General features: G+C 38.4%; 1 protein-coding gene across 2 annotated transcripts in view; it reads right to left on the reverse strand.

Moving 5' to 3' along the window:
• Positions 1-24667, reverse strand: part of ATP8A1 (ATPase phospholipid transporting 8A1) — a 236036-nt gene that overhangs the window by 23113 nt on the left and 188256 nt on the right. For both annotated transcript variants that reach the window (XM_007453048.1, XM_007453049.1), the window contains exons 27-32: positions 21568-21642; positions 21341-21463; positions 17475-17553; positions 12248-12309; positions 9996-10052; positions 8966-9073 (exon numbers count right to left, since the gene is read on the reverse strand). In XM_007453048.1, the coding sequence (XP_007453110.1) occupies positions 8966-9073; positions 9996-10052; positions 12248-12309; positions 17475-17553; positions 21341-21463; positions 21568-21642 (504 nt within the window). The remainder of the gene's footprint in view (positions 1-8965; positions 9074-9995; positions 10053-12247; positions 12310-17474; positions 17554-21340; positions 21464-21567; positions 21643-24667) is intronic.

Below are 24667 nucleotides of genomic sequence, written 5' to 3' on the forward strand. Positions count from 1 at the left end.
TCCTTACCATATCATGGAATGCAAGAATTGTGTCCAATTGTGAGCTTTATTGAAGTAGATGGCACAGTGACATTCATGGTTTCTTTTATGAGCATTTTTGATTGCTCCCTGGCACGCAACTCAAAAACAAGCTGTACTGGTCTTATGAGCCAGAGTGCTGAGCTTATAGGGGTGATATGCTTTCTGCCCATCTCACTGGCTCCATCTCACAGCCCTCTTTCCCACTCTCTCTGCTCCAGCTACACTGACATTTTAGTCTTTGAATGTACCGGGCTCATTCCTGCCTCAGAGCTTGGGCACAGGCTGTTCCTTCAGTCCTAAAATGTTCTTCACATGAAGGCATCTCCACATCATTGGAATTTCCGCTTAATCATCTGTTCTCCAAAAACACCTTCCTGGAGCAGCCATTACCGTCCTGTCCCTTACTATATCATCCCGTTTTCTTCCTATCACTTTGTGAAATTATCTTTAGTCGTTCAACATTTAGTCATTTGTTAACAGACTTTAGTGACTGCTTCTCCCTCTCCTTGCTTCTCTCAACCTGAACGCTAATGGGTGTCTTGTCTAATTAACCCATTACCTTGACACAGTGCCTAGAACCGATTAAGCACTCGATAAATAATTACGGAATGAATGAACACGAGAATGCACTGACTCTACAGAATAGCCAAAGTTCTGCCGTACTAAGAGCAGCTTTGCTCAGCTTTCCATGCCTTGTTCACTGTCACGGCACTTGGGGTGCACCACATCATCCCACACATTTATGCAATCAACAGCTCATCAATAAAAAAATGAGATCCTTAAGGGAAATGGCCAATTCTGTTCACCCTCTGCATCCTCCACTGCCTAACAAAGAGTCTGTAACACACATACACTAGAGACTCAATATATATTTGCTCTGTATGGTAGGAAAGGGTGCTGTGTCTACAAAAAGCAATGCCAGCTCTCAGAGTGACTCTAAAGAGAGCTTTAACTTGAAAATGTGTGCCAATGTCCTAATTTGCCATTACATTTGTCACATCCATGTCTCTCTTTGCTTCTCAGTGTTTCTACAAGGCTTCTCTTTTCAAAATGGGCTTGGAAGTGGCTACGCAGCCAGCTTCTTTAAGACCCGTGATGGTGTGCCTGTCTCATTCACTGTCAGGGCCCTGACCAATGGCATGTTTTACTGGATGGGATCCCAACTGCTGGCTCATTGAAGAGCATCTGACAGAGTTTAGGGTTCTTGTTCCCTCCAGGCTACTTGGCTAAACCCAGTAATCTCGCATGAAACTCCTTCATATCGTAACACTGCTCCACCCTATCCGCAAGGCCTGGTCTTGTGACCAATAAATTATTACATGCTATCTAGGTAATTAAAAGCTGAGAGACGAATAAGGACTATTTTAAAGCAGGAAATTCCTCATATGCAAAGTAATTCATTATGCTGGTAAAATGGGCAACAGCACAACTTAGGAAAATCGTATCACTAATGTGGTTTATTAATACCTTTCCTACAGGGGTGACACTAAAGGGTTCAACAAAGATTTTTATTGTTTTTCAGAGAGACTTTACTAACCTCAATCAAGAGATCTGAAATTCTGTAAAACACATGCTCGTTCCCTAACTTCAATTTCCTTCAGTAGTTTTATAGATCCCTCAGGCCAGGGAGAGCAGAACCAGATGCGCTTGGGAAGACTTTACAGTGTGTGTCTGCAATGCCGCGATACATTGAAAAGTTCTGCCGATACTAAGCTTCTGGTATAAATCGTGATATGAAATGATCCTTGATGTAGCGTGCTTTTTACTTTGTAATCTGGTATACTAATCATAGTGCCTAAAATATCTTCTTCTTGAAATTCAAAAAATACCCAGTAACATCATCCTGACAAGTTGAAAAAGCAGGCCAGCATATGTTTATATAACATAGCACTTCTCCCCAGGGCCTACCTTGCCCCATAAATTGTGGTACTGGTGTGAAAAAATACAAGTCAGGTCTGAAGAAAAAAAAAGGCCTCCTCTTAAATCACAACCATATTTGTGAGAGGAAAGGAAGACAGAAAGAAATTTAAAGTTGCAGTCAAGCTTGTCACGCTATTTTCTTTTTATTTTCCTTTCCTAAATAATTTCTTATTGTCGCATTTTCCACCTTTGTAGAATCCACTCTCCCCCTACCCTGATGTCATAATTCTTTTTTAACTGTTAAATAGTTCAGTCATTTGTGGTACCGGGATACTTGTTAATCATTATCCTTTGAATCATTATTAGGGGCAGAGATGTAGAATTACTGTAGTGGAAACAACACTATAGGAAGGAATGTTTCCCAAGTGGCAACACCCTGCCCACCAACTGAGAACAGCCCTCCTCGGCTGTGTCTGGAGAGACTGCAGTCTGCCCTAAACGCTCAGGTATCTGGGGGATGGATTTCTGGTAACTTCAGGCACGCAGAATGTGCTGAAGGAAGGGGGAAAGAAACGATGCTTGATCAGTAATACAGGCAGCTGAGCACAGCTGAAGATGGAAATATTACATGCAGATAACGGATGGCTTAGTTTACCAACCAGATGGAAGTAAGTACTTAGATTGGGGCACTGACACTAAAAGGAATTTATACCTTCGAAGTTGATAAGGCTGGGAGAAAAATGCAGAGGAATGAAAAGGTGAGAGAAGAAATGTAAAAGTGACAGAGAACAGAGTGTATGGTGGTTAAGGGAAAAGACTGGCTGGGTTCCAACAGCAGCTCAGATACTTACAAGCTGTGTGACCTTGGGAAAATTATTTAACCACTCTGTGTCAGTGAAATGCATAATAGGAGCTACCTCACAGTGCTGTGTTAAATGTTCAGTGTTAAATGACTGAAGACATGAAAAGTACTTATGACAGTGACTGACCCTCAGTAAATGAGGCCCTGCTATCATCTGAGTGGCAACTGTACATTCTCTGATGATGTGGTTTTCAATTTCATATATATATACATATATATATACATATATATATATATGTATATATATATAGTCATCATCGCCAGATTTAATATGAGATGTTAATTGTTCGATCCAATTTTCCTTCCCGGATAAGTTTTTCTTTCCTATCTCTGTCGGTTTTGAAAATATAATACCAGAAGAGGAGGGGCCCAATGCCAAACAGAGCTCCTAAAAGTGAGGAGCTCTCGGGAGTGGGTCTGAAATTGGGATAGATATTTGCTGATCTTGCATAGGTCCAACGAGTCAAGGCAGGATCTTCCATGACCCCATGACAGCTGGGGTCATTGTACTGAAGCAGGTACTCCCGTTTAAGCCGGGATCTTACGGCCAGCCACTCGGCTTGTGCCTTCCAGGTTTCCAGATATATATATATATATATATAATATATATAATATATATATATTATATATATATATACACACACACACACACTTCTTAAAAAAAAAATGAGCTGGGTATTACATATGCTGATATTGCTATTAAGAGGACAAGAGAGGCCAGGATACAAAGTGAGGCAGAATTTCTATAAGTGTGTTGAGGGAGTTAAGTGGGTGTTGAAACAATTAAAAGTCTTGGCACTTTAAAAAAGAGACGGGAATGCTTTTATATCTGGCTAACTGAGGGAAATTGATCACGGCCCTGGGTATCCTGGGAAATAGCAGATAAATCAGGGAAATCAATGGAATGCAAGGAAAATGGCTGCAAGGAGAAAAGAGAGCATTCCCATCTGAGAGAAAGGAACAGGAATGGGCCCTGAAGAGAAGAAGGCAGTTACTCAAGATCTGAGAGTAACCAATGGGATTTGAGAAGAAAACCTGGGATGAATTCTCTGGGTCACCTGCTATTGCTCTGCTTATCACAAAGGTTTGTGATATGGATTTAAATGAAACAAAGAATGCCTGGTGCACAATAAATATTGGTTCCCTTCCCTCCCCCTCGTGGCGAGCAAGGATTTTCTTTCAACATATTGAGAGAAATGGCTCTGTCTTCAGATGGGGGCTACAAAGACAAATCAAGGACATAAATTGGAAATGACTGTAAAATCCTGATCTACGTATGAATATGCGTCCAAGCTGAATACAGAAGCATGAGATCCGTACCTGTAAGTTGCCTAACTTGTGTATAATTTGCACCCTGAGTTCCAGTTGACATTAACTAGAGCAGAAGAGTCTGTGCCCTTCAACATTTAAGATACTCCTCTGGAGAGAACACAGTGAAGAGAAGTCCACAGAAAATCTAAATCCTAGGAGTTGGAAGCAACTTCGCAGGTGCAGATGAGCAAGGCTCCGCTGAGTAGCACTACTGCCCGATACTGGGGCTGGTTACATGAGACCAGCATTCTGTTCTGCTGCTGGAAAGTGCCATGTTGGGGAAATCTCTGGATGTTAGCAAGATGTTCTTATCTGAGCTGAACTCTGCGTCTATGTCACCTCTACTCTATCATTTCTCACGTGTTTGTGCAAAACAAGACGCAGACATAGAGAATGGATTTGAGGACACGGGGAAGGGGAAGGGGAAGCTGGGATGAAGTGAGAGAGTGGCATGGACATATATACACTACCACATGTAAAATCCATAGCTAGTGGGAAGCAGCTGCATAGCACAGGGAGATCAGCACAGGGAGATCAGCTGGGTGCTTTGGGACCACCTAGAGGGGTGAGATAGGGAGGGTGGGAGGGAGACGCAAGAGGGAGGAGATATGGGGATATATGTATATGGATAGCTGATTCACCTTGTTATACAGCAGAAACTGACACACCATTGTAAAGCAATTATACTCCAATAAAGATGTTAAAAAAAAAAAACCACCAACAGCAAGCAAGGAAAACAAACTTACTTCACGATCTTTTACTAAACATTTATGGGGCACTAGGAGCCTGAGGCCATTTTGTCAGAGCAACCAGTAAAGACACGAAGGGGCAGTGGACACGTGAGGAGGAGGGTGATCATTCTGGCACAGCGGCTATAGGGTGTAGAGGATGGAGGGAGGAAGACCAGGACCACCGACATGTCCACAGGGGCAAGAGGCGTGGGGGAACCAGTGCTGTCAGGAAAAAGAAAACAGAGATTCCCTTGTCCACACAAATCCTTGAAATACCTGCCAGGGGCAGTCCCTTCAGACTTCTAATTTCCAGATTATACACTGCAGAATCCTTTGAATAACTACAATTCAAAGAGAAGCAGCACCGGGCAGTGTATAAGGTAGCTGACCCTGGGACCACACAGCTAAGTCAAAGCGTACCTCTGTCACTTAGTACCAGTGGGGTATCAGATGAGGTACTTAACTTCTCTATGCCTCTGTTTTCTCACCTGTAAAACAGGTATGGTAACAAGTTTGCTGGGAGGATCCAGTGAGCTGAGGACAAGCACGTCCTGAAGGTCACGGCCAACACGATGGCATCCACCTTGACTTCTTTTCCTCTCACTCCTCACGTCCAATCTGTCAGCAAATCCTGTTAACGCTACCTTCAAACTAGATTCAGACTCTGACCACTTTCACCACTGCCGCCCTCCTGGCCCAAGCCACTGTTACCTCTGGCCTGGGTTACTGCAATGATCTCCTAAGTGGTTCATAACACAGCAGTCATAGTCCTGCTGTGAGAACATAAGTCAGACCATGACACGCCTCTCTCAAGCCCCTCCAATGGCTCTTTTATTTGACCGTGAGTAAAAGCCACAAGGCGCTATGGGAAGCAATGGAAATCATGGTTCTCGGTTTCTCTTGCCTGCTGTGTTCTCTACAGCACTTACATCGGTCTATATATTTCACTTAATTATTTTATTTGCCTGTCTCCTTTCAGTAGAAAGTTGAGAAGGTCATGGACTTTTGTTTATTTATTCACTAATGAATACACAGTGCCTGACCCACAGAAGAATCTCAACAAATAATTGTTAAATCGATTGAATGAATGCACATCAGGTACTTAAAGTGTTCAATATACCTTAGGTATTTTTGGTGTTATTTTCCCCAGATCTTGGCTGTCTTTTTGAAGAACTTCTCTATTGTGTGAATGCCTTTTAAAACCACACAGTACCTCATTCTCCAAAATATCACCTGAACCAGGATGGGGGGAATGCGGCTGCTATTTTCAGTCTTGCCTACCCATCTCTATTAATGCTGTACTAAGCTGGGCGCCCTTATTACGCCTTTAGACAACCCAAACATACAGACATATTTAATTATTTAGTTTTGGAAGGAACTGCTGCCAAACCAATACAGGAAAAAACTGGAGTCCTAGGGGTATGGTCCTTGGATTAGACACTCATGACCCCGGTGGTGGTGACAGAAAGTTGCCTTCACCACACCAGGAATGCTTTGGAATAGCGTTATGTTCTGGGGGATGCCTTGTGCTGTGTTTCATTACACGGATTACATAAAGCATGTCAGGTCCGGGAATGCTAATATTTGTACTTATCCTGGTGTTATTTACAACACTATATTACTACATGTAATATATAATAATATATATGTAAAATATATTATAATAGTATATTGTTATGAAAGTTAACAGATGAACAGGTAAGTTTTATTCAGGATGGTTGGCCAATTATATAGATACATACATATACACACACACACACACACACACACACACACACACACACACAGATATAACTATTGGCACATAAATGAATGTTTCACATATATGTATTTGGCTATATTCTTGACTGAAACATAGAATTTTAAGATTAAAAAATGTAAATCTAAGGGTAGTTATTTCTTTCTGAAATTAACTGGATTGTAATAGAACTAGTGACTATGCACAATAAAAATGTTCAAAAATTGAGTACTGCCACAACATTTTTGGGTCCTAAAACCCTGGTGCCTAGGAAACAGTAAACGTAGACTATCACTCCTTGGGAATGTGAGTGGTGTTCTTGTTATCTTCCTTTTTTGCAGTTGTTGTGAGGCTCATTTACACACACATGCATACCAAGATGCTTTGCAAACAGTAAGTACTAAATAAATTTAAATTATTATTCTTTTCTTTAAATACATTAAACAGATTTACATTTTGGACAACCAGCCAAGCCTACAGCTGAATTAATCCATTCTTCCTATTTTCGATGGAGCACCAGCTATTTAAACATTATATTTAAAGTATCAGTAGCAATAAAACAACAAGAAAAAGAAGCCCTGTTAGCACTTCGCACTGTATATGAAGTGAACAGAAATGTGATGGGGTACTGACATCCATTTCACTTTGAATTAAACACAGCATCACCGCAAATCTCAAGAGATGATATTAAGTTTTGTGTTTGGGTAATACCAGGAATTCTACAGGCAAGGGTAGAATTATATTTGGTTGGCTAAAAGCCAGTCAAACTTCACACTTGTCCTAGAAGTAGGTGGTCAAAAACTCTGTTCTTGTCTTCAAAGCGATTGGCTACAGCTGCTCAAACTATCTCGATTTCAAAATCTTTTGTGTCACTCATTTTGAAGATAAAATATTCGGACATGAGGTAAAATGAGGTCTAATGAAAAAGATATTAAGTTAGAATTGACCTTGGGGGAATAGCAGGTCGAATCGGACAGCACACATCAAATAAAAACAAAGAATAGAATTGGAATTTCCAAGTGGCATCAGCAGACATACACAGTCTTTGATTTTTATTTCTTCAGGAAAAAAGGACTCAAACCAAGGGAAGGAGGAGATGCATTCACAGCTTTCTCTCTGTTCTCCTCAAAATATATGCTGTAAATTTTCTCAAGTTCACAGTACATGTTTTAGAAGAAGCCTTGCCTTTGGGTGGAAGGAAGTACATATGCTCCTTGATATGTCTGGTTTTGCTGTAATAGTATGTAATGCCTCTCTCTAATAAATTTAACCACAAAATTGTTTTTTTAATGTGTCTGCATTCTGCTAATTTATAAAAAGCAGGATGCTGTCAGATAAAATTTCATGAACATGATCTATAAACCAGACTGTCAAAAGTGAAAGGTACTCAGGCAGTACTTAGGGAAACAAATAATGGAAACCCCTGGAAAGGTTTCCTGTGACTGCAGGAAAACAATGTACTGTAACGGAGCTCACATTACCTTGATTTGCAAGTTACTGTGAGGTCACAGGAAATCCTGAAATGTTTTCCACATTTTCTTTTATACATTTTATGTCAAATTTCCTGCAATTGAAATCATACACCCTCCTACTGCTGGAATCTCTTCTGAACGAAAGGAGATCTCGTGACACTCTCCCACGAACACCTAATAACTCAGTTCCTACCAGTGTAACAAGAAAGTGACAGATGGAAGTGAAAGTGGACCATGATAAGGCTGAAATGTCAGATATCCTAACTCATTCAAAATGAAAACCGAACTGATGTCATTAAGACAACTCTAAAAGTGCATTTAATCTAGTGACAGTAGCCTTTTCTTTAGAATAAGAGATAACAACAAAGAAAAAGACAGACTGTCCCAAGACATAAGCTCACCATTTCCCCAAATCTCTTGTTCAAAAAGTATGCGTGGATTGATGGTTTAATTTTAAAATGGCATCCTCTATACGGATATTCTTTTTTTTTTTTTTATTTTTTTTATTTTGCGGTACGCGGGCCTCTCACTGCTGTGGCCTCTCCCGTTGCGGAGCACAGGCTCAGGACGCGCGGGCTCAGTGGCCATGGCTCACTGGCCCAGCCACTCCGCGGCAGGTGGGATCTTCCCAGACCGGGGCACAAACCCGTGTCCCCTGCATCGGCAGGCGGACTCCCAACCACTGCGCCACCAGGGAAGACCTACATGGATATTCTTAACATGATTCAAGCTCCCGACAACCACATTTTATTAACCCAGCTATGCTTACGAAAGGATAAGTCATATTTAAGTAAAACGTCCAAGTTTAAAATATTCTCTCAATTTTTATACTCACAGCTGTGGAGTTTAAAAATAGCTTTTAAAATTGACGAATACTATTTTAATATAAACCCAAGCCAAGTAATTATGGCTCATTAATGAATACCAAGTTTTAGCGTTTGTTACATCATGAGTGATTAGGATACATTACCTCTCCTGACATATCAGGAGCCATGGGGACAGCAGGCCACAGAGATGAGTAGATTCCAAAAAACACCACCCAGAGTGCGATGCTGCCCCAGATCGCTACGTGGCTGAACTGTGAAGGAAGAGAATCTGAGTTAAAGGACTTTCAGGTAGATGGAGGACTCCCACACTGATGAAGCTTTCAAAAATTTCCTTATTAATTTCTTTACTACATCCATAAGATATTACCTATGGCAATTATTAACTAAATAATTGCATGTTTTAATTGGATCTTTCATTAAACACTCATCTCTTCCACATCGGTTATAATGCTGGTGGTACTGGCATGTAGAACCGTTCCTTCTCTACCCCTTTGGTGGGTCTCACCTTTCACTCTTACCTTTTTTATCCACTACCATCTTTAAGCCTCCTTAGTTTTTGCTCCATATGCTCTCACTGAAAGATGCTAAGACACTTGTGTGAATATTAATCTCTGTGTTGATGACTGTCAAATCCAAACTTCTTGTGACCATCTTTCCCTTGAGCATCTAACTTTCTTTATATTTATTGGGTCTCTCTACCTGGATGTGAATATACTTCAGTACTAACATATCTAAAATGGAACTTGTTTTATTCAGACTGGATATCTACAAATGTCTGAGGACAAATCTTTCTCTGATATTTTTGGTCTTCAGAATCATTTTCCAATGAGTTTTCTGCCAGTCTTGTGACACACTCTACTAAGAAAAGATTCCTAGTCAATAAGTTTGAAGGCTGCCTCCCTCCCAGGGATATTTACAATGTACAACAATATATTAAGGGCTCTTGAGAAGTCTTGTGGTAAATAAACTTATTTAAGTTTTACTCAGTGTTTCCACACTAGAGTCTCCAGTTCCCTCCAGTCCATTCCTGATTGCTCCCCACCACTATAATTAACAACCTGTGGAACTAGGGTAAAGGGACACATGCAGTTAGAATGAAAAACAGCAACAAAAATTAGTGATGACACATAAGTAAATGTGATATTCCTTGGTTGTGACTAAAGATTCTCTTACCCAGGTCCAATATGATGTCTCCAATCCAGCTTTCAAACACACAGTTATCACCACAAACTAAAGCAGAAGGGAAATGTTATTTTATTTCATAAATATGACAGTTCATCAAATTGGACTGGTAGATTATTCACAGCTTGACTTGTACGTCCAACAAGCAAAGAAACAAGTGAGTTAGCTGGGTGGCTGAACATCATGATCACGACCGGTTGGAAGCGCCATTTACAGCATCACATTCCCGACTCCCTTCCCTGCCTTCCCCTCACTGGCTGACAGTCCAGCCATGAGCTTCTGAGCATCTGGCTACTTCGTCTACAATTCATGAATAGTGATGGAGAATCATCTATAGTAATCTTGGGTTTCCAAGCCTGCTTTAATTTTATTTTTTATCAACTGTAGTACTTAAAGCCTCCATTTTCTAAATTTTAAAGATAAATTGTAAAAGTAATATAACTGGATATTTAGAAATCTGAACACTTACTCTGTAACTTTACTTACCTGAAACCCTGCAGAGTAGAATGTAAGAGCCTATTACATCTCCATGCTGTACACACCCATTGTCACTGGTGCCCATGCTACTAATTCTAAAGTAGGGGGACCCGGGTTTAATGAACTGCACTATGTTTTCCATAGGATAGCATAATGGCTAAATGGAGTCAGACTATATTGCCCTGGAGTCAGACTATTTGTGCTCAAGACTCCATCATTTATTAACTGTTCTGATAAGGCACAAGGCAAATTACTTGACCTCTCTGTGTCTCAGCTCCTTCATCTGTAAACTGGGACTGATAAAGCTTACCTACTCTATAGGTAAAACACCAAGAACAGTGCTTAGCACTGCAGCATTATCTATTATTATCTATTTATAATAAAAAATATTAAATACTGTTAGTAGCCAAAGGAATTTGGGGCACTTTCAGTTGTTTGCCGGGATGGAAGTGTGACGCTTGCCTAGCACTGGTGATCAGTGGTGAGAGCTTCAAGGGCACAGTCCTACTTTTGGGCACTGTAAGGGTTTGTACACAGTATTAGATGCTTTCCAGTGGCGTCATAAAGTCAGGACAAAGTGAAGCATTTGAGCTTTCTCAGCGGGATATCTAATAGCAATTTAGGATAAATATCTGTAGAAATCAAACTCTTGTTAAAATTTAAGTGTTTAAGCTATATAAAAAATTCTAAAACAAGAGAGAGATTTTGACACAAAGTTAAAGAAACACTCTCTCTTAAGCCTTGGATACTTTAAATTCCCTCAGAGACATCTACGACATCTACTTTATTTCTAAACTTAGTCCATCAAGTATTATTTCTGTTTTGCACTCGTGTTGTACGAGAACAAACCACTAGCCCCCGAAACGTGTTTTTTCCCTTTTTTTTTTTTTTTGTTTTTACTACTTCATTGAGGTCAATGGAAAGGAGAGCCTCGATTTGCCAAAACCTTAATCCCTCTGTTACTTAATGGTCTTAACTTCCTATTATTCAGTTATTTAAACATTGTATTATAGTTTTTCCACCGAGTCAGCCGTACCAATGGCCACTTAGTATTTAGGACAGTGCACTGCCCCGACTTGGGGGCCATGGAGAGGAAAGGACACTGGCTGGAGAGTTCAGGGTTCAAGGTTGGAGTAAACTTTTATTAGAGACTAACTGTGTGACCTTGAGCATTTGCATCCAAGTGGAGCTTTTGACCTTAGAGGGAAAAATGGTTTTAAAACTTTTTTTGGTTCTTTAATGGCAGGGTGCAGCTCAGACTCAACTGTGCATCCTCCGTAAGTGTTGGACACAGTGACTTAACACAGCGAGGTCCATGCCTTGTGTGGGTTAAATGTCCCAAAAGAGCGGAGATTTCTCTCCCAACTTTATTTTCATTAAGTTCTAGAATAATTATTGGTTAAACACCCAAGTAGAATGGTACTATTTGCCATAAATTTAGGAAAGCAAAAAAAATATGAACAAGGGCAGTAAAATAAAACTGAGGAAGAAGGGACAAGGAAGAGAGAAAGGGAAAGTGAGACAATAAGTGTAAAGAAGGAATATTGAAAATAAGAGCAACCAAAGGCCTATAAAGTCAGTGAACCTAAATGACATTTTTATACCCTAATATAAAATAATTTCTTACTAGTTGAAACATCTCATTTCATTTTTAAGAGGAAGTGTAAACAACCCTTAGATCCAGAAATGCACACATTTAAATTTGAAAATGAGCTCATATGAAAATTCAATTTTATACGCAAACGAGACAAATGTTCCACACTCACAGTGTAAACGAAGTTTCCCAACAGCAGGTAATCAGAGGTCTTCCCATTTCCAAATACAGTACCTGCATGAAAAGAAGAGAGACTTGCTAGAACTGAAAATAATTGAGGTCCTTTCAGAATCCTTTCAAAGACAAGTCAATTTAGGAGTGCTGAACAAAAGAAGGGGAACCAAGAGCCATACAATGGAGCCAGAAACGAGGCTAATTTAACAAAACACCGTATGAAGTCTCATAAAGTTGCTTAACATGGGTCACAAATGAAAATCAAATTTCCAACAGTCAACGTGAAGAAGGAAACTGGACTTAACCAATTCTCAGGGTTCGTGTGATTAAAAAAAAAAGAAAAATCATTCAAGTGGAGCTTAATGCTATGGGCAGTAAGACAGAAGACATTCTGAACCCTTAAAAAAGAACTTTGTTAACAGTATAGATGAGGGCTTTAGGGAGCCTTCTTACTATCTCTCAAAATTGTTGCCATTGGACCAAAAAAGCAACTTACAGAGGGCTGGGGAGCACCAATATAATTCCAGGCACATGCCTCTTTGAGGATCTGGCTGAATTCAGGGGTACATCTAAAGGTATTTTGTTTTTCTAGCAATGACTAACAAACATGGCTTTAGATGAAGGGAGTCGTACTGACAAACCAAAATCACTATTACTGATTAAAAAAATCAAATGAAAAATTAAAAAATAACAATAATTTAATCATTGGTACCATTGAAAAATTTTAAACCCATGGTATGTGTCATACAGTAGTTTACTTATGCACATATTTGACAATATGTATTCAAAGCCTAAGATGGAAGTACAAAATATGTTAGAGTAAACTGAGAGGAGACACGGAGCATGGTGCTGGTATGAAGAAACAAGGAGAGCCAGGTGAGCTTTGGACATACAGACCAGGTGAGGTTCTGTTACAAGTTGTGTCATCTTGGTTTATTTATAATCAATCTCCATGGAATTCAGTTTCTTCACTTAAAAGATTGAGTGAAACTCCCTACTTTGGAGGAGCTTTGAGATTACAATAAGTTAAATATATAAAGCACCCAGCCATGCTCCACAGTGTGACCCTGCCTCCCCTCTAAGGTTTTCAGATAAAAGTAGCCACGAAGCGCTGCTTAAGGGGCAGCCCAGAAACCTAGGAGACTACCTTTCTCTATGGAGTATCCCATGATGAAGGACACAGGATCTGACATGCTAACATGTCTTATGGGTATGTTGTGGACAGACATAAATGCCTGCAATTAATCTGTGAACTTTCATAGAACCAAGTTAACAAACGAAAATCTACAAAATAACTGAAAGCATTTTGTGATTACTTCTAGACTTCCATACTTCTGCTATGTGGCACATTGGTTAGGTCCCTTAATCAATATAAGCAAGTTATCAAAAATAATCGTAGTTGGGTCCAACTAAACCTTCTAGTCATCACTGGTTTGTCATAAGCTGGAGATTCATTTCAAAGTCGAATCGAGGAAAAAAGTTAAAAGCCTGTTGTTGCGTTTATCAGGTTTGGCATTTGGATGATTTAGGTAAATTATTCGTGCTAAAACTTTCCGGTCTCTGGACCCCTTCACACTCTTAAAAATTATTAAGAATCCCTCAAAGCTTTTGTTTATGTGGTTTACATCTACCAATATTTACCAAATTAGAAATTAAGACAGAAATTTTAAAACTTTGTATTGATTTACCTAACAGTAATATACCCTATATATGTAACATACAGACAGATTTTATGAAACATAACTATTCTCCCAAACAAAAAAATTAGTGAGAAAATTGGCACTGTTTTACATTTTTACAATCTCTTTAATGTCTGGGTTAATAGAGCTGGATTCTCATATTGTTTTGGTTGACATATATGAGGGAAATCCAAACTCACAGAGAGATGGAGTTATAAAGGAGAGAAGTATTTTAGCAATCTTTTCTAATAATTGTGGTTATTCCTTGATACTACTTTAAAACTCAAGAAGTTTCTCACAGTGGCGGAGATAGTTTCCTAAAGGTCAGTAGCAGTGTGGAATCTGAAACTGTTTTGGTGGGAAGCATGCTGTCGTGCATATTGAAGTAGAGACATACTGTTGTACACACAAAGCTTACATAATGCTATAAACCCATGTTACAATAAAAAAACAATACACCTAACCTGAAAAAAAATCCATTGGTCCATTTTGCATTTTGAATGGATCTTTTACTTACGCACGATTCTGTAACCTCATGGAAGTAGCTGGCTAAGCTCACACAACTCAAACAAGCCCCAAGACACTCTACCTTGATAAAGCTGCTGCATGTTGGTATGCAGCCGAAGTGCTTTACGCATACTTCCCATTTTGTCACACAGAATATTCATAAGATGTGTATCGAGTTTCAGGATTTAATAAAAGTATTAGGTTTACAGCTTCTTCAAGGGCATTCTTAAGTGAAATCGCTTTCTGGGGTTTTTTTTTTAACGTGGGTGCATGGCAGTGAAGAATGACTACTAATACAATTGTACCCCTGTTTGTGTCAAGGTACCAGCAATTTTACCCACTATTCCTCTTGCACCAGCAATGAAAAAGACAAATAATGTCTTGATAATATAAAAAGTTTGAAACTATTAAATTTTGACCTCATTCATGGACCTGAAAAGGTCTTGAGTATTCTCAGGTGACCATATTTTGAGAAACGCTGAAGCAAGTGAATGAATGAATATTTAGCCATACATTACATAGTTATTTCTATTTCTTCTGTACCCCATCCTTTCAAACGCTAAAGAAAATAAAAACTCCTTATGTAAAAATAAAAACAAGACAAAAAAAGAAGAATGTTAAAACATAATTTATGCTATATGTTATTATCTCTTAAGAAGAGAAAGCACGTTGTCTGGACTTGGCTGGATTTGGGTTCCCCAGACAAATGCAAAGGGAGACTCTTCTGGGGCTGGTCTTCTGGGGTTGGAATTACTTAGGAATTCCTTTCAAACCCTGTCACTGCTAAAGTGTTTTGGATTGGTAAGGTGATTTGGATGCTGCTTGGTTTGAGCTACTTTTGATATTAAGTTTCTTTTTTTTTCTGATTTAGAACACTAAAGTAGCAGTTTCATAGATGGACATTCCTAGTTTTTCATACCTACACTGATTTTGTGTTATGAAAATAAACTACCTGGAGAACTTGTCTAAAGTCCTGTATCGTACCCTAGATTTCAACACCCTATGGCTCCCCTAAGTGAAAGCAATCCAAATGTCCATCAGCTGATGAATGGATAAACAAAATGTGGTCTATACATACAATGAAATATTATTCACCCATAAAAAGGAATGAAGTACTGATTCATGCTGCAACAATGATGAGCTAAGGTCACATATTATGATTCCATTTATATGCAATGTCCAGAATAGGCAAACCACAGAGACAAAAATCAGTGGTTGCCAGGGGCTGGGGGAGGGGGAGGGGAAATGAGGAGTGACTGCTCATGGGAATGGGGTGATGAAAATGTTCTGGCATCAGAAAGTGGGGACATTGGCACAATTCTGTGAACATACTAGAAACCACTGAATTGTACAATTTAAAAGGGTGAATTTTATGGTATGTAAATTTTATCTAAAAAAAAAATGCCACTGTGATTCTCCTGGCCCACTGGGTCAATATTTTATATTTAATTAGATCTTCTTACCACACTTATTTCTATGGCCTAGAAAACGAGAAGTATTCACTGTTGGACTGTCAGAGTAGTTAATAAAGGAATGAGATGAAAATCTCCGACTAGGACATGAAAGTACTGCCTTCTCTGTGACACTCACACCCTCCCACTCATGCTCTCATGAACTTCTCCACAATGGACTGGGTGCCGACGGTGAGCCTGGCACTGTTCTAGGCACTACGAAAAAAACAGTGAACTAAATGGACAGTTCCCTGCCCTTCTGGAGCTTTGATTCTAACAGAGGAGAATGATAGTTATAAAAAAAAAAAAAAAAAGACAGTATGGTACTGGCACAAAAACAGAAATATAGCTCAATGGAACAGTATAGCCCAGAGATAAACCCATGCACATATGGTCACCTTATCTTTGATAAAGGGTGTAAGAATATACAATGAAAAAAAAAAAAAAAAAGCAAATATATCACACCCGATAGGCAAGCACCATGAAGAGGATACAGGAGGATGGGGAGGGGGGGCAGCAGGGGTGGGGTTGGTGGGTCTCTGAGGCAGGGTGATCCGGGAGGGCCTCTCCGAGCACAGACCCGAGGGCGGGAGGGAGCAGCTGGAACATCTGGTGAAGATGAGGAAGAACACAAGGGCCTGCGGTCTGGAGCACGGGGAGGGGGAGAGCGGGCTGGGGAAGGAGAGTCGGGTGTGGTTAGCCAAGGCTGGGGCTGTGGATTTCTTTCTAAATGTGATAGAGCCTGTGGGGTTTTGCGGAGGGAGCCACCTGGTCTGATTTACGTTTTACAAGGATCCCTCTGTAGGTGGGATAGAACATCTGGCACTGCATTTCATGGGCCAGCGTTAACTCACAGGCTGAGAGGACGGCCAGTACCTCTAAAGGATGCACAGATCCTTGGGTGGAGGTGTCATGTTTGAAGCACTGTAGTTCGAGAGCTGAATGGTCAGCCAGCTTCCTCAGGATCTCAGGGCAAGTTCTGCTCCGGACACAGTAGCACCAGCTTAAGCATCCCAGAGACCTCTTTTCTAAAGTGGCTACTTAATCATTTTTATGTGTAGAGGAAATTCACCATAAGCCTATCTCAAAACTGACAGAATAACATCACCCCCTCAAAGCAAGCAGAGAAAAGTTTACACTCCAAGACGAACTTAAAAACATATTAAAAATCTCATTTAAAGCTCGGGCTCAAGTACTTGAAAGTACTAGCATGTCTGATTAGGTTCAGTATAAAGAGTTGATACAAGCCTCACAGGTATAATAAATAGATCACATAAAATATTAGCACTATTGTCTTCAAACTGTACATCAACAGAGGAAAAAAAAGAGCCCTAAAATTTAATTCTCTGCAAGACTGGAAAACATGAGAAGTAGAGAAGAAAGGCTTTGCATATATTAAATCACTTTGCTCCCAAAGGAACAGTAAAAATCTTTAAAGTGTGTACAACGTTTAGATGCATGTATTTTAGGTTAAGGAAAAACACCATAACACGAAACACTGCTATAATTTTTAACGTATATTGACAATGAATTATTTTTCTAAACAAGTAAAAAGTCATCTCTTAGCATGCATATCCTTTCTACTTACCATACTGAAGGGCTTTTAGTGGAAACCAAAACAGAATAACTGAGTGGAAGAGGCCATTTAAACAATGAACCCAGAAAACCTGAGGGAAAACAAAAATCCATGAGAACCATTTGCGATAAACTAGCTCTGTGAACTCTGACCTTTCTTTTTATCTGTGAGCTAGATTCACAAAACGTGTTTCTCTCGGGCCACCACTGTGAATTAATAGAACTGACAGACACTTTCTGCCTCTTAGACCTTCATGGGTCATTTATTTATTTTTATGTTTCTCAAAATGTTTTTTCAGCTTCACTGAAATTTTTTCTACTTCTTAAAAACCAAGTATTAAAAGTTTAAATTTCTGCCTGAAAAAGAAAATAAAATTTCAAATAACTGCAGACCTTGAAATTCTTTAAGTGGGACTATTTTCATAATTCCATTAGAATAGACTTTTGAAAAGATTGTAATTTAGTGAAATCCCTACTTTCTCTTTTCCATGTGCAATAAAAGTGTAAACTTTTTAATGGTAAGGATATAGTGCATTCTCTCTCTCCCCCTCCACACACACACACACACACACACACACACACACACACACACTAAATATAGCAAGTATAACACTTAAATTGTATAATTCCTTAAAGCAAAGCATTTTCACTAGGACCTAAGTAATAAAAGACTTTCATAATTTTTAAACACCTGTCAACATCAAACTTCATACAATTATAACGTAGTTTAACTGTTATTGCTTTCTCATCTATTGTATTTTAAGAACAAGAAAGCAAGTATCACTGATCTTTTCTTTGTAACATGGATGTGAAAGATTAAGTTATAGAAAAACTGTTTAGAACTCTTATGGCCCTTTGGTTGCAGTTTTGTCATTCAAAATTGCTTCTTGCAAACAAAACTTATGCTAAATAAAATTGGCATGCATTAACAGTTTTAAGCTGTTCAAACAACAGAAATTAAGTTGCCTGCCTCCCAAAATTTTCCACTGTGATCTCAACCTCCTTTGTTAGTTCACCCAGCCACACCGGGTTGTATGATCCAATTTACGCTCCAATACATTACACATTTGAACTTGTGTTACTCATTAACCTTTGTCTCTTCTCCTCACTATGTCATTACTGCAAGTTTTTATTTGACAGAAAGCACAGGTGGGTGCAAGAAAAATTAGTTCTACTTTTCCATTTTCCTGACTGATACTTATTGTCACATGTTAATCCTTTAACCCCTGTCATGACCTCAGAACCTCCGACCCTTTTTACCATAACAAACGTAATCATCATCATTCAGGGCAACAATGCTTCTACATTGGGGACCCACAGCACTTGCTGTGTATACACATATGCATTTTGTAACCAAGTGTCTCTGAATTTTAAAATGTTCATATGGGATTTATTCAAATAATTTTCACTGAAATCATCAGAAAAAACCATAAACCGTATAAAAATTGTTGGCATCTTGTGTATCTATAAATATTTAAATGGATACTGGAGTTATAGAATCTATTTGGGTTGATCTGGTGACTTTTCTAAATGCATGGGCTTTGCAGACAGTGAAATACTTTGTATACAACAAAAGAACAGCAAAAAGTACAAGGAAGGATGCTCACACATTAAAACTATATATGACCTGTTACACTTTTTCACTGGCCACAAAGCTGTTTCCAAGTCGCCATACGCAAAGGGCATGAAAGGATGTCTTTCTAGCAGTTTTTTTTTTTTTTTACTGAATTTATTTATTTATTTATTTATTTATTTATTTATTGTTGGCTGCATTGGGTCTTCATTGCTGCACGCGGGCTTTCTCTAGTTGTGGTGAGCAGGGGCTACTCTGTTGCGGTGTGCGGGCTTCTCATTGTGGTGGCTTCTCTTGTTGCAGAAAATGGGCTCTAGGCACACAGGCTTCAGCAGTTGCAGCATGTGGACTCAGTAGATGTGGCTCACAGGCTCTAGAGCACAGGCTCAGTAGTTGTGGTGCACAGGGCTTAGTTGCTCCGTGGCATGTGGGATCTTCCCAGACCAGAGCTCGAACCCGTGTCCCCTGCACTGGCAGGTGGATTCTTAACCACTGTGCTACCAGGGAAGTCCCTCTAGGGGTGGTTTTGGGTAATCCTGTGAGGATCAGTTTATGTTTACAAGCAACAGTACCACGGCCAAGGTAGTGGCTGGGAAGTTAACTCTCGAGAGAGCACCGTGAAGCCTGAGCTACGGGAGATGGGGAAGTGTGACTGAGGTTGATGTAACTGCCTGGGTCGGTGAGGATTACTGTTAGCATGCCAGTAGGCCTGGAACTTTCCTAGCTCTCAGATTACATTTTCAAGGAAATAAGAGCTCATGGTCCATTGTATCTGCCCCGATGTGGCTTTCCGTCACTTGAAAATACTCACCATAGGTAATGAAAAACGTTACGGCAAGGCAGTGGAATTTAATACAAACTGGACATCAAAATTAAGTTTTAAAGAATCAAAAAATAAAACATTTAAAAATAAGAGCATAGACATTGCATATTATAAATAGCAATGGTTTTAAGAGACCACTAAAAATACTTTTTAGAACCAATGGTGTAAGTCAAAGAATGCTTTAGTTTTTGTTTTTTTTTTTTAATTTCACCAAATTCAGTTGTTTAAAACCATGCCCTCAAATTGTATGCATCTGCACACCTGGACACACTGTGCACAGTGCATTCTTGAAGACCTCATCTCAGAAGATGAGTAACATCCTGGTGGTAAACTTAACATCATCATTTACTGTATGAGGTTAGAGGCACTGACACACCTGTTTCACTCTATTCCCTTGATATACTGAGAACAAATGTCATTTGAGAATTTTATGAAATAATATTTAAAATATCCTACATTAATTTCCTAAATTCAAAATACTGAATTTAGGTTACATGTAATTATTAGTAACATAACATGCATAACATAATAAACATGCACTATACTGACTGGGAAAAATTCTGTGAAGGTGTATTTGATACTTTTATTATCGTTTCAAAACGGCATCCACCTTGACTGTTATAAAATTAAAAAAATTTTTTTCCTCCCTTACACTGGATAGAAACACAAATTACTAACATACTAGTGGAAACATTTTAGAATAAATGATTGCAGGAAAGTAAACTCTTCAGGAAATTAGATATTTTTGTTGCTGAGATGAAGAAATACCATGGATCACAAAGATGACAGGAGCCCATGGCTTGTTATGTAGGACGTAAACACGGAATATGATTTTAGATAAAGTGTTGGATATTTAATCTTGTATTAAATTTTATGTCTTGGAAATACTGAGTATTATGGCTGAGTTATCTACCAGAGACTATATTTTCAATGCCCAATACAAACAACCTAATATTCCAATAAGGACAAGGTTATTCCATAAAACAGAAAATTAGAAAAGAATGATATATTACCTCTTACCACTTTTTTTTTTTTTTTTTTGCAGTTCTCAGGCCTGTCACTGTCGTGGCCTCTCCCGTTGCGGAGCACAGGCTCCGGACGCACAAGCTCAGGGGAAGCCACCTCTCACCACTTTATATGTGTAAGGACAGTCCTTGTCAGTCCTGCAGTACTGACCCCTGTGAGGAGTGACCATTGCCCCAGAACACTTCAAAGACAGAAAGTCAGAGGGCCAAAGGGGCACCTCTTCTGCCTGCTAGACCCAGTTTACTGCTGCCTGGCAAACCCCAGTGAATTGTGGCTACAGTTTAAATTTATAGCAAAACAAAACAAAACAAAACAACTTCTCAGTCCATATCAGAACCCTAAGCAAATCTGACCTGCCATGGTCAGGACCCTGGAGTTGTTTCCTTGGCTTTAGAAGATCCAATGCCCCAAGCAATTGAAGCAGTAAAGCAAGTCCCACCAGGGCACTGGTTCCTACCTTGGTGTTGAAGTCCAGGGCATTCTGAGATGTTTTGTATAATTCAGGATACTTCAACATATTCTCTTTTCTGCATGATCTCTCAAATATTCCCAGAGTTAAGGGCGGCATTGCTGTAAACATCTAAAGTGCACAAACTCGTCATTATACCAGGCAGCCAAACGCAGGGTGAACGTCTATCTCAAAGTATTCAATAGAACAGGAATAATAAAAAGTCCTAAACTTACCACGTTATAAAGACCTATGCACCATCTCTCAAAGAGGATCTGTCCAGAAAAGCCATTAACAAAGGCAAACCAGATCTAGGAAGAAAACAATTCCAAACCCCCCAAATTAGAACACAAAAACCATAAATTCATTGCTTAGAATCTGCTGTATACTCAACCACTGCATAAAAGCCTCACTGACATAGTATTTTCACGACTCTCTTGAAAATGGCTTATTTTTGGTTTGCTTTTTAATTTGAAGGGATTCTTTCGTAAGGTCTTTGCTATTTAAGTCAGAATTGGTTCCACTTGTTGAATCAAAAAAGAACTATATCAATGGGAAATCACAGATTATAAAAAAAATTAGATATAACCTTGTTTCCTAAAAGGCACTTTCGAGAATATATTTTATATTTTATGCAATTAAAATTTTAGAGCTTTAATTCCCTTTTAAAATATCTACCTTCTGATAGCTATTTAAAGATTATTGTTGTTTTCATTATAATTAAAAATTTGTTTATTTAGAAAATAAAATAAAATAGTTTCCTATAATAATATCATCACCATTTATTTTCTTCCACTTTGGTTGTATTCATGTAGTAGCTCATATTCATAGATTTATCTTACTGGGAAGCTGTATGTAGTGTCATGTCCTGCTCCTCTCCTTAACGTTATATAATACACATTTTTCTTAAGTTGTTACATGTCCTTTAAAATGATGTTAATGGACATATATCCCCTACAGTGTGGCTATAACTAATTTTGGATATTTAGCTTGCTTCCAGTTTTTGCTATTATACATAATTCTGAACTGAATATTCTTGTACAGAAATCCTAAACATCTCTATTTCTTAGGATGAATTATTTTTTAATAAAAATAGCTTTATTGAGGCATAATTGACATACAAAAATGACACACGTTTAATGTATACAATTTGGTGAGTTTGGACATATGCATGCATGCATGAAACCATCACCTAATCAAGGTAACAGACATATCTATTACCTCCAAAATTTCCTCATGTCCTTTTTTCTTTTTCCTTTTAGGATGAATTCTTAGAAGTAGAATTAATGGGTCAAAGAACATAACTTTTTTTTTTTATGGTTCTTGATAATTATAGCCATCAGAATGCAAAATTTGAATTTATACATTAAAAATATATTTTTTAATATAATAAATGTGCTTCTTTATATAAAAATATTTTGTAGTTTAAATTTATGCTTTGATTAAAAACAAATCTTTAATAGAGCAACACGTTCTTATACATTTTGCAGTTCTCTTAAAAACAGAAAGCTTAACTTTGGCTACAAAATTAAGGGGCAATATAGGGAAACTTTCTCCAGCATGTTTAAGACAAATGGAAAATTAAAGTGAATATCAGTAAATCAATAATCCCTGAATTATTTTTTTAAAAAGCAGACATAAAATGTAATAAAAAATCACATTAATCTGGAAGAGTAAAATGTCTGGTCCAACAATGAGATTATATAAACACAAACACAAAGCCAAAACATAACAACAACAACCGAAAACCAGTTAGGGGACAGCAGTCTGGACACTCTGGTCAAGTGAACTTTTGAATTGGAGTTGCAGGGACTTTGCTACACTTCACGTTTCATTTAACCTCATTATGGAAGATGAATTGCTACAAATTCACCATTTATCAATATGTACCCAGGCTGGCCTCCCTATGAACAGTTTCTGTACCCACATTGATCTTTTTCCTTTTTATAGTGGAAAGGAATGACTGAGCCTATATAAAAACCAATGTGGGCTTCATGAGATGGAAAAGAGAACAAAGTAGCAATAGCACATGAAAAATAAGTCCAAATTGTGTTAGGCTTGTAACACACATTAACAACAAAAAGAACAAAAGCATAGAAATCAGAGGTGAATCTGAAATTCTTACTTGCTTTGCTACATATATTTACAGAAAAAATTTGAACATGTGCCCTCTGCTAGGAGCCAGATCATTCACTGCTACATGCAAACTTTAAAAGAACTTAGCATCTTCACATGAAGTTAAATTTATTCCTGGGGGTGCTGCCGACTTTAAACTTTTTTTTTTTTTAAAGCATTAAGTAGACACAAATTGACAAGACAGACTTCAACGCTATCTATTGTGTTTTCACACTTGGCCTTTTTGAGATGTGGATTATGTAAATACATATTTGTGATGCTCTGGGTGATGGTAATGTTCTCCCTGAAGGCGACTGTGATCTACTGTGGTATTCAGATTTCTTAGGGTATGATAGTAATATAAAGAATTTTTAAACACAAACTTTCAGTTATGGCCTTAGTAGTCTAAGAAGATACAGTCTAATCTTCGTTGGTCTGAAGAAAGCCAAAGCTGCATGCATACCAAATTCTTCTAATGGGCATGAATTGGCTCAAAGCTTATAGTTATAAATGCATTTGTAATCATCAATACTGCATTATGTTAATAAATGTGTGTGTTAATAAACATTTGTAAATGTGAATGGTCTCCTGGCCTCTTTGTACGTAACTTTCGGTGCTGATTAAAACACCACTATGAGCTTGAAATTTAGGAATCTCTCTCAAATCAATGGATATTTACATAACATTTCCAGTTCAAAATAACTTGCAAATAAACCAGCATGCTCGCAGTCCAAGTTTATTTTAAAATGCACCACTTGAAGGCTTTATGAGAGAAATGCACACATTTTTAAGTGGAAAGCTATCAACACATTTTTACCATTTCATTTTTCCTACTGAAAGGTATGTGACCATGTTTCTAGAAATACTCTTCCTGTACTTTAGAAAGTTGATATTCTAATTTTTTTTTTTTTAAAAGGAGAAATGACTAGATAGGAATTGATCCTTCCAATATAGTACACATCTTCATACAAATATTCTGGCATTGAAGTTTACATATCTTAAAGGAAGAGGTTTTTTAACAGTGAAGAAGTCTACCAGAAGGCTGATTTCAAGTTAGTCTGAGATTTGTAGTTAAAAGATATATTAGAAATGCATCCCATACTTAATAAAACAATACCTAAATTACTATAAACACATAAAAGTCCCTCCTTTGACTCAACAAAATCATGGATGCAGAAAGAAAACATCAGCCCCTCTGGGGAGGTATCTAAATTATTTAAA

The sequence above is a fragment of the Lipotes vexillifer genome, unplaced genomic scaffold, assembly GCF_000442215.2.
Source record: "Lipotes vexillifer unplaced genomic scaffold, Lipotes_vexillifer_v1.1 scaffold1272, whole genome shotgun sequence".
Classification (NCBI taxonomy): Eukaryota; Metazoa; Chordata; class Mammalia; order Artiodactyla; family Lipotidae; genus Lipotes; species Lipotes vexillifer.